At 39.5% G+C, this 10,129-nt stretch overlaps 2 protein-coding genes across 2 annotated transcripts; one reads left to right on the forward strand and one right to left on the reverse strand.

Moving 5' to 3' along the window:
- The first annotated feature begins 220 nt into the window (after nucleotides 1-220).
- LOC139953120 (uncharacterized) lies at nucleotides 221-2,439 on the forward strand. Its single transcript, XM_071952535.1, has 2 exons — nucleotides 221-822; nucleotides 1,701-2,439. The coding sequence occupies exons 1-2, from the start codon at nucleotides 436-438 to the stop codon at nucleotides 2,256-2,258; spliced, it is 945 nt and encodes a 314-aa protein (XP_071808636.1). The 5' UTR covers nucleotides 221-435; the 3' UTR covers nucleotides 2,259-2,439.
- An 81-nt stretch (nucleotides 2,440-2,520) lies between these two features.
- LOC139953119 (set1/Ash2 histone methyltransferase complex subunit ASH2-like) lies at nucleotides 2,521-9,992 on the reverse strand. The gene is made up of 14 exons (XM_071952534.1): nucleotides 9,946-9,992; nucleotides 8,991-9,242; nucleotides 8,593-8,682; nucleotides 8,321-8,409; nucleotides 7,899-8,086; nucleotides 7,465-7,557; nucleotides 7,159-7,264; nucleotides 6,637-6,733; nucleotides 6,190-6,401; nucleotides 5,900-6,067; nucleotides 5,406-5,599; nucleotides 5,001-5,093; nucleotides 4,431-4,529; nucleotides 2,521-4,035 (listed from the first exon to the last, which is right to left on the reverse strand). The coding sequence occupies exons 1-14, from the start codon at nucleotides 9,969-9,971 to the stop codon at nucleotides 3,853-3,855; spliced, it is 1,890 nt and encodes a 629-aa protein (XP_071808635.1). The 5' UTR covers nucleotides 9,972-9,992; the 3' UTR covers nucleotides 2,521-3,852.
- Between the last annotated feature and the right edge of the window lie 137 nt (nucleotides 9,993-10,129).

Below are 10,129 nucleotides of genomic sequence, written 5' to 3' on the forward strand. Positions count from 1 at the left end.
AAAAAAAACATCACAACTGTGAAGTCAAGAAAACATTCCATCTGACGCGTTTATAGAAACAGAAATGCGCTGCAAACTGCGTGCGTCCAGTTTTCTTTTAAATTGCGCTTCTTCTTTTTGTGACGTCACAATGCAAATTTCCTTGTCTTTTGCATTTGGAACTTTTGTCATCATCTGTTAGATACGTTTGTGACGGTTTTTTTTTTCAACAACAAAAATACTACTGCGAAATAAAAACAAGGCAATAAAACTCTCATTTCATAAAAGGAGTTGAAATGATTAAGTAAAGTGGACTCAAAGAGAAGCCGAGTTTGGAAATCGTATTACAAAATGGCCCATTCAGCGAGTTGCCTTTCAACTTAATTTGCATAACAATAGAGAACACGCAAGGAATGTAGGCGCAGGTGTTTCTGGTTGGCCACAAGTTTCGTCGCCATGTTTTGTTCACGAGCAGCTGCTGCAGTAGTCAACAAGTTCACAACTGCATGGGGTTGTGGTTTTCGTCACGCAAGGTACAAGCCAATATTCACCCTTTCCACTGCACATGAAAACGTTACAAATGGACATGGTTTTAGCTCGAGATTATTGTCAACAACTCGAAAGTGTCAAAGCTTGCTTCAAGTCCGAGGTTTACCGTGTCGGCGTCGGGGTTCACCTTCCGAACGACAGTTCTGCACGACCCATGGGCTGTTGAAGAAAGATGGCGACAAGACCACGGGAAGACTGCCACCGGGTGACCCACCGAAAACAGACCCACCGACAAGTATCTTGCCCGGACATGATGACCAGAAACCCATGGTGTTTAGTCCAGCAAACGTTCAAGTAAGTTACTCCCACTTTTTCATATTATTATTGATAACAACTAATGGGCGAAATATTGGTCACGACCTTTGCCTTTGGTGTGTAGTGTGTTATTGTAAATCTCCTGTACGATGACTAGTGAGCAGGCTATAATTCAAACGTTGAGACGAATGCTCACTCAGTGGCAGTGAAGTTACTAAAGAGAAGTTTCCTCGATGTATGCAATTTATTTTCTTGACAGTACAGAGCTTATCTTCAGTACTTAACCATGTTTTCATAAACATTTTTGGTAGCATGGGTTTCTAGTGTGTGAAACACTCGATCGTCTCACACCAATGTGGCTCTGGTTCAATTTCCATTCAAGGCTGTTAAGAACAGTTTTAGAACAGTTTTTTTTTTTCCCCTTCGGAAAAAAATCAATGTGGACAGTATGTGTTCCAGGGTCATGAGTCGCACCAAGGCTGTCAAAGGCGCCCTCGCTTGCCTGTTGCTTAAACAAATTACAGCTGCATCTTTTGCAATTCAGTTTCCTATAATAGCAAGATTAGCTTTCTAAATTATTTTATTAAAGTGACAGCTGTGACTTGTTTCCTAAAAGTAATGAGAGATACCGAGTAATATCGTAATTATGCAGCAGATGGTGAGACAATTATGTGGTTAAACGACGAAAGAATTTACTTGAGCAGGATTTGAGCAAAAGACCTCCGGACTAACGTACCAACTGAGCTATAATGTCCCTCTGTCTGCAGCTTCCTTATTTGGTCAATATATTTGTTCATGAGTTCCAATCAGACACAATTGTTAACTGCCGTGCCATATTAAAGAAACACTCTTTGTTTGATTGACGGCATACTCATTTTCACTCATACTCAAGTTGATATTTAACATGACTTCCGCAGGTCTTTGCAGACCCATCAATGGCACAGACAGTCCGAGATGTTTCCGTGGACATACAAAAGCTCAAAGGACACATTCAGTTCATGAAGGAAGAATTCTCAGACACCTCCTTTGAGGTCCTCAAACTCTCTCAAGGAAGAGCATCAATAATTGCGGCTCTGAAAGAATCCAGAAACCTCAGCCGGGACAATCATGCTGCTATAACCTCACTTAAGACGGAACAGAAGAAGTTTGATCAACTCATCATTGTAATCAGTAAGATGGTTGCAAGGCATGAGAACCATCTCAACGACGCCAAGACTAACAAAAACATCAAGAAAATCGACAGCCTCTCACAGAGGGTAGATCAATGTAATGTGAGTGTCGGACAGTTAAAGACAGCTTTTCATAATCAGCTTCAAGTAGAGCTGAAGAAAGCGGTGACTGACGTCAAGAAACTACAGAATGACTTGAGTAAGCTTCAGCTGGAGGCGAGATTCAGAGGGAAGGAGATTGCTGAGCTCAAGAGTAAAACCCCTGCGGCACTCTCCGGCCTCGACAAACAACACAAAGAAACTTGAATTTGTAAAATATAGGTCTTTGCTATTATCCCTATCTTATCCAGTAAATACTTTCAAAGAAACCTCACATGAACTTGTCTTGTACAGAGCAAAATACATTAAGAAATGACTTCCTTTTTGTTTTTCATTTTTCAATTGTTGTATCAGTTTTGTAGTAAATTAAATAATGTCCTAAGAAAAATAGACCCTAAAAACAACTGCTCAATAAAAAAACACGTATCATTTTGAAATACAGTCTTTCTCGTTTCCAGAAAAAGATTCTTTATTTTTAATGAAAAAATGTACAAAAGCTACGGAGAAATAGATATATACATGTACATGGCTTCTTTCACCTCATTGTTACGTCAATAATGCAGCAGCTAAACAAACTTGCCTGCAAGTCGGAAATTTCCTTCTCAAGTTTTTAGTACAAAGAGTTGACTTTGGTAAACTACTAAACATTGTAAAGTTTCAAACTGAGCAAAGAAGTACACACGACAAACAACAAACAGCAAAGTACCAACGGAAACAATGATCACAAATACAGTACACAGAAGGGGCCTGGGCCCTATTTCATAGCGCTGCTTAACGGTAAGCAAATATGCGTGCTTACTGTAGCAGAAAAATTTGCTTAAGCCTTAGCATATTTCATGGGTTAGCAGGAAAATTGGGCGGCCTATTGCGTGGTTACCGTGGATTTGCATTGTGACGTCATTTATGTTCGTGCAGCAAGCACCGGAAGGTTAGCATGCCTTTTCGTGTGCTTACGGTTAGCAGCGCTATGAAATAGAAGTTGCACAGTAAGCACAAAATCGACCACTAAGCAGCGGTATGAAATTGGGCCCTGGTGTGTCCATAGTGTTTGAGCACAAATACATGTACCATGTTCAGAAAGTAAATATTGAAGGTATTGACAACTATCTTTGCGGAAAGTAGATTTTGTCCTAGAAGGACCTATGTAGTGAAATGGCTACTTTAACAAAAATAACATCCCATAAAAAATTCTTATCAGATCCTTGCGAACACATCAGGCCTTAATTCCATGATCAGGTTTCTACAAAGGTGTGTATTCATTCCTCTAAAGTTACTGATCTTATTTTTGAAGGTTAAAAGCAGTAATCCCTGAATTTAACTTCAACTTGCGAAAAGTATTTTGGAACTTAAGTTGTGTGAAAGAAGAAAGAAGGGGCTTGACCCTGATAAGAAAATGTGTACTTTTTATCTAAAAGCCACTACCTGTAATACAGATGGTAATGGTAGGGTGAAAGCATTTCCAGTGAAGTGCCCCCATTCATAAGAAATCAATAAAAGTAGACCTTAATGACAAATTGAATCTACAAAGATTGCCTGCAGTCCACGAAATTGCAGAGCTGCCAACATTTGTATCTTACAATAAGGGAGATTTTGTACAGCATCAGGAAGATATTTAGAATTACATTCCAAATAATCAGGACAAAGTTTCCTTGCTCATCAGAACATGGAACGATCATTTCATTTTCAAGTTGGCAGCGCTGGAATTGCCCAAATATTGGATGAAACACCATCGGGCTGACCAAGAAGTAATTGGGAAGTAAGTCCTGTCTGCCGAGAGGTAGCGAGAAGCACAGATTTCAATTCAACAAGACTGTGGCAGCAATCCTTTACTGGCATCAATGAAATCTTGTTCATGTTGTACGTGATACACAAGGTTAGCTAGAGATTGCTCCACCATAGCACGGTGGGCTAACTCACTCACTGGCAAGAAATCATCAATGTCTTTGGGCGGATGCTTGAAGTTTGGACCAAAGTTGATCGACACCTAAGTTGAAAGAAAATCAAGAACAGTTTAGTACAGTAGAACAAGTTTGCATGCACTACTATCGCCCCCCCCCCCCTGAGCTTCCAGCCAGCAAGCTTGTCCTCTGGGAGTCCAAGCAAGGTCCAGCCCAAAGAGGTTGAGGGAACCTGACTTATGTAGACTTACTAAGGGACACTGAATTTATGACAGTCAGATAAAATATCTACATGCATGAGGGACAGGGAGATCTGGGGTCAACTCTGTCGTTACCACACTGACCGAGGACACCACTCAAAATAGAAGTTCAACGAATACCAAAAGGACGACATAAAATTACTGTGCATTTTAGCCAGTGTCTAAAGACAGTTGTTAATTACATTAACCTTATCTTGAAAATCATAAGTAAAATAACTCACCGTGCATGACTTATGTAATGATATTGCTGGGTAGTATGTTCCTTCAAATATGTCCTCAAAAGCTACACCCTGGCTCTCTCCGTTTTTGTAAAACGCAATCTGTGTATATGTAAAAACAGTTATCATAATAGTTAATTTTTTTTTAAATAACACAATTTCACAAATGTGATCTGAACAATGCCTTTTCAGTCATGGTCTAAACCTGAAAGAAACACTTTGTGTTGAGTACTAGAAAACAAACAATTTACCAGCAAACTAACAAGAGGACAAAACTGCAAAGTTTTTTCAAAATACATTCAAGCTGAAAATTTTATCTTTGAGAGGGCAAGACCGTTTTCATTTTAAAAATCTTTAAATTGTTGAAGGCCAAGACTTGGGCAACAGAAGCCATGGTCTGCACATATTTTTACATATTGACAAATAAGTATTTAGCTTGTCAATTCCACACCTCTAAAAGTTTAAAAGAGAATGGTTCAACTATCCTGTAAAATTATTTTCCCAGTTCAGTGATATGTTGAACTAAAAGAATGATGTCTTGTGGGGTTGTCTTGAGGTTTAAGCATTGTATACCTTTGTTCCTTTACAGGGTGTTAAGGCGTTCTCCGTCTCTTGTACAAGATCCTTCTCCTCAAAGTATAGATGACTCTTAAATTTGATCAGGGCCTGGAGTGGAATAAAGAATAGAATCAGCCAAATCCCTTCCACATAATATCGGCATTTACATTGATGTATGGCAAAGATCCCTTGCACTGGATGCCATCATAGATGAGTTGTGCATGAGCGAAAGGCTATCATTGGCTGAGTGTCGTGCACATCGCCTACAAGTATGCAGTTTTTCATTTTTTTGTCATCAAAGATAGCGGTCAATAACGTCATGTGTAATCCATCTATTCTGCATTTAATGCTCCATTTTAAAAATCTAGACCTTTGTACTCTTGAGTACTTTTATTTTTAATTTGTTTATTCGTTGCTTACCCTGTCTTTGTATGTTAATGGAAGGAGTTGATCCGGGGGAACCTGACTAGGTAGCTTAATGTACAATCCTAGTACATCTCCCGTCTTGTACCCTTCTCCATAATGCTTGCCTATACTCTGATGAAAACGGGTTCCCTTCCTGCTCCGCCATGAGTAGCTGAATTTGTCATATCCGAGTGGAGCTTGCAGGTTACCTTAGAAAAAGAACCAAAACATCAACATTTATTATGGCATGTCGTGATCGAGTGGATAAGAGCTCTGGTGTTTCTGTTGATCAGCAGAGGTAGGGTTCAAGTCGCGGTTGTAACACTTAAGCAAGATACTAAACTATTATTGCTGCGTCCTTCTGAAGGGATGTAAAACCGTAAGTCTCGTGTGTTCATCACTTGCTCGTACTGCTTGTGTCTTTGAAACTTTCAAATTCATAGGACCTTTACAATCTGGTACAACTAGTATAGAGTTTTTGTAGAGTTTTGGGAACTTGTTCTCTTTACCTAATGGTTGTGACCATCCGATCCTGGTAGCGGTTCCCTCAGGCATGTCCTCGACCGTTATCTCAAAGAACCAAGAACCGCGGTTGGTTCCGTGCGTTGCTCGAACCATGGAGTAACCTTTCTCTCCTGTGACTGATAAACGGTTCTCCGATATCTTCAACTGAGGAGCTAGAAACAGTAAAACAAAAATAGTTGAATTTAAAATCAAAGGAATCCCCCAGTTTGTAACTCAAACCTGAGTGAGTGACTGAGTGTCAGAGATGAAGTTATGCAGAGTTTTTACTACTCACCTCTGTCATGTAAGGCTAGGTAGGGTTCTCGACCGAGAGCCATACGATACAGCAAGGCTGGGATAGGCTTTCCGATCCACATGTCTTCTTCGAAGGCACTGCTCGGAGCGTGAGGGTCTTGCTCTGTCAGGATGTAACGGTAACCGTCTTTGTTGAATGGATGTTCAAGAGGGTAGCCATGAGGAGGAAGCTTCTGAGCTGTGATCATATCACTGTAGACAAATTGGAAACAAATGGTTTGAACTTTGACTGAAAAGTGGTATGGTGTAACTGGTTCAAGTTCTGATGACTGAGTCATCAGAGTGTATGGGTTCATATCCAAGCCATACCTTTCATGTTATTTGGCAAGATAGTTAACTTGTAGTGCTCATCAGTCATTGGTTCACAAACTATTGCCAGCCATCACTGCAAGAAATCTTTAAAAAAACAATTTCTCTGTGTACTCACTTTCTTGTCTTTTTCCCCGAGGTGATATTTTGACTGCTATCCAGACCTTTCCTCTTAGCTCCGCGACTCTTCCCCAAGGAAGATGATAAGCTGCTTCCTGTAGAATCAGACAAAACACAACATACTAGTATTACACGACCTCTCTAACCCACAACCCTTTCCCGTCACAACCCAACACAACAATGACAGACTCCAATCAATGCACATCGCTCCGAGTTGCATACATTCTGTGGACATTCCTTTAGTCCCACACTTAAGAAAAAGCATATTCTTCAATACTGTTGTTAAAAACAGTTTCAACACTACATACGTAGAACAAACGAAGTCCACATAATGAAGGGACTTGAAACACTTTATGTCCTCACAGGTTTCTATACAGTATTGAAGAACAGGATTTTCCTTTAAGTGTACAGAACAAAGAAAGATCAACATAGTGCCTGCAACACAGAGCTTTGTTCCGTGCACTTAAGAAAGAGCAACATTCTTCAACAGGTGTTTTTTTTATTGCAACCCTTGTCTTACCATTCAACGATGAGCTGAGTGATGAGCTAAGCTTTTGACTTAGGTCACCCTTGACACTGGTACTCTGCTTCGATGGGTCGTAGTTTGGGCTTATCTTAGCCAAATCCTGAAAGAGAAAAAGAGAAAATCAAAACAAGAAATTCAGTGTTTACTTCAAGCTCATTTTCAAATATTCATTAAGTATGTTCTACATCATTTAGTCGTGCTGTCCTGTCAGGGAAATTGTGTCAGACCAAAATGTCAGAGTGAACCCTATTATGTAACTTTTGTTGTCATTAGTTTCCATGGTGATGGATTGCTTCTTACCTGATCAACGAGACCAAAGAGTGGGTACTCCTCTTCAGTTTCTCCGTCGTTGTCTGGTTTCTCCTTACACACAAAGATATCACTGTCCTTCGTCTGGAGTTTGAATCAAACAGAAACATCAGACATGATTGGTTTGAAAAAATAAACTAACTAATTTGAACCCTTAGGCCAGTTAGCAACGTGGCCAGGGCAAGGTCAGTTACCCGCTGGACTTTTACAACATAGACCTGCTAGTCCCGTCTCAAAGGAATTCCCCATTGACTCATACATAAACGAGTCTTCGTCTGTTATGTACTAATAATATTTAGTTGACACATCTGACCCCACCGGTGCAAAAATTCATGCAAAGCTTCAAACACAACTGATGAAATGTCAACATATTAAGTAAAAAGGAAAATTCTGATTGAAATAATGTGAGTTAAAGAGCTCCTCACCATAGCCTTAACGATGGTCGCATGCCAGGTCGTGGTCGTCCTCCTCTGCATTGGAGTCAGGGCTTCCCAATTCTGATTAATGAAAGGAATCAAATCTTTCTCTTTTGAGAAGAGCGACTTATCTGTTCCTTCCTGCAAACTCTGAGCTGTCAAGTTGGCCAGCGCCATGTGACACAGCTGGCTAAAATCTAACAAGACAAACAAGAAAATCAACAGTAGAATTTGAAAGTTTTCATGAGGTTGTGGTATCACCATGTGTAAATACCTTTTGAGTAGAGTTAGTTCTGGGAGTCGAAAACAACCCATTCTTCTCAGAACCAACACTACTCAAAAGAGACATCAAACATCACCTTATTAAGAAAATCATCAGCAACTTTACTTCTTTTAATTCCTAAGTTTTTCCGTTTGTAGCTGATACTTACTTGCCATTCTCCGGCTGTAAACTTCTGACTTTGTTGGATTGCAGTCTTTGCAGCAGAATGTATACGTCATCATGTACGGAATGCAGTTTCTGCAAAAACAAAAGTCATTTAAGGCAATAATAATAACACACAGGATATTTATAAAGCGCCTTGCTTGAAAAGAAAAAGAAAGGAAAGCCAGAAAGAGGGTGGGGGTGCATTTTTAGATTAGCAAAGCGACCCATATATCTGGGCATGTGAAGCTTATGGATGTTGACAGATGTTTGACTCACCCAACGTTACACGTGATGCATTGTTTGTGGTACCACTTGAGGCAAACGCTGCACTGGAGCTCAATGTTGTTTGGATCTCTCTGTTTCCCACTGCGAAAGAAAAATAACCACAATCAGAATGAGTCATTTTACACATTTTTATATTTTTCAATTTTGTTTTATGCCAGTGGGCATTGATACCATGAATGGCCTTCTAAGTCAGTCAGAGCAAACTCTAAAAACAGAAACATTCCCGAAGGCCTTGTCTGATGTTCTGAGCTCAGTTTTACGCCAGACGTTTCCATACATTTAGAGAAACTGCTTTCTGTCTGTTTCCATTTCTAGAGTTTGCCTAAACTGAAGTAAGGTCAGGTTTTATTCCACATAAATCGTCTGAACTTTATCAACTTTATTCATACCAGTAGCAGTCTCCCTTTCTGCCTTGAATGTCCTTAGGTTTCCCCCCTTCTCCGTTAGTGGAACTGCTGTCTACAGAGAGGTTCTCCTTGTTGTCTGTGGTTGTTCCATCGTCATCAGAGGGGGGTGCTGAAAGATCCTTGTCAGAGGGACTGACAGTTTCCTGCATTTCAACCTCCTGTGATTCAGCAACATCAAAGCTATCTGTCACGCAGGTTTCCATGGCAACCTCCTCCTCCACTTCTGTTGCAGAACTGAAATGAAGAAAACATACAATTTAAAAATAAGAATAATTAGGATTTTTAAACTTTGCAAGCGAAACACCATATGGAAACCATATAATAATGGATAAATTCTAAAAGTCTAATAAATGAGTTAGAATGGTTCTGAAAAGAACCATTAGTTTCAACTCAAGTTCCCATTCTCAACGTTTTCAATCAGTATAGTTGTTTTTTTGTGAATGATTCATTGTACTCAATTCTGAGGATATACATGTAGTATATTCTGTGGTGGTAAGCCTACTACCTTTCCTTATCAATATCATGTTTGTATTATTAGCCGGCCGGAATAGGCTGTGGAACTGTTTATATTATATTTAGCTTTTTCTCCATTTTAAGTCAAGGGAGAATGCAATGTATTATCTTAAAATAATGACTTAACTGCATTATTAATTACTAATGTAATCCAAATTAATGTAATGTAATCCAAATTAATGTTATTTATAAAATACCGGCTAAAAACAATTTCCCCAAAAAATATCACGAAACTGGTGCAGCACAAAATGCATTGTGTTTTTTTATGCTCCGATAAATAAAAATTGAGCTCCATCTTTTTTACACAAATCAGTCCTCAAGGTCCATAAGTTTAACATCAAACTAAAGCTAACACATAGACATTTCTAAAAGGATGATATTAAGTAAGATCGTTTAATCAGAAAATGAAAACTAGCATAAAAACCTTTCTTTGCTGTCGACATCTGCCATTTTTTGCGCGGTGGTGTTCAAGCTGAGGTCATAGGTCAAGAAAGTGGGTCACTAATGTTTGGTATGGTAAACAGAAGTAAATCTTGTGATTTATATACAGTGAGGGAAGCGGCTGAAGCCAGACACCATCTCGTCCGTGGCCCTTTTCGAAGTTAAAA

Source organism: Asterias amurensis, chromosome 21 (assembly GCF_032118995.1).
Source record: "Asterias amurensis chromosome 21, ASM3211899v1".
NCBI classification, from domain to species: domain Eukaryota; kingdom Metazoa; phylum Echinodermata; class Asteroidea; order Forcipulatida; family Asteriidae; genus Asterias; species Asterias amurensis.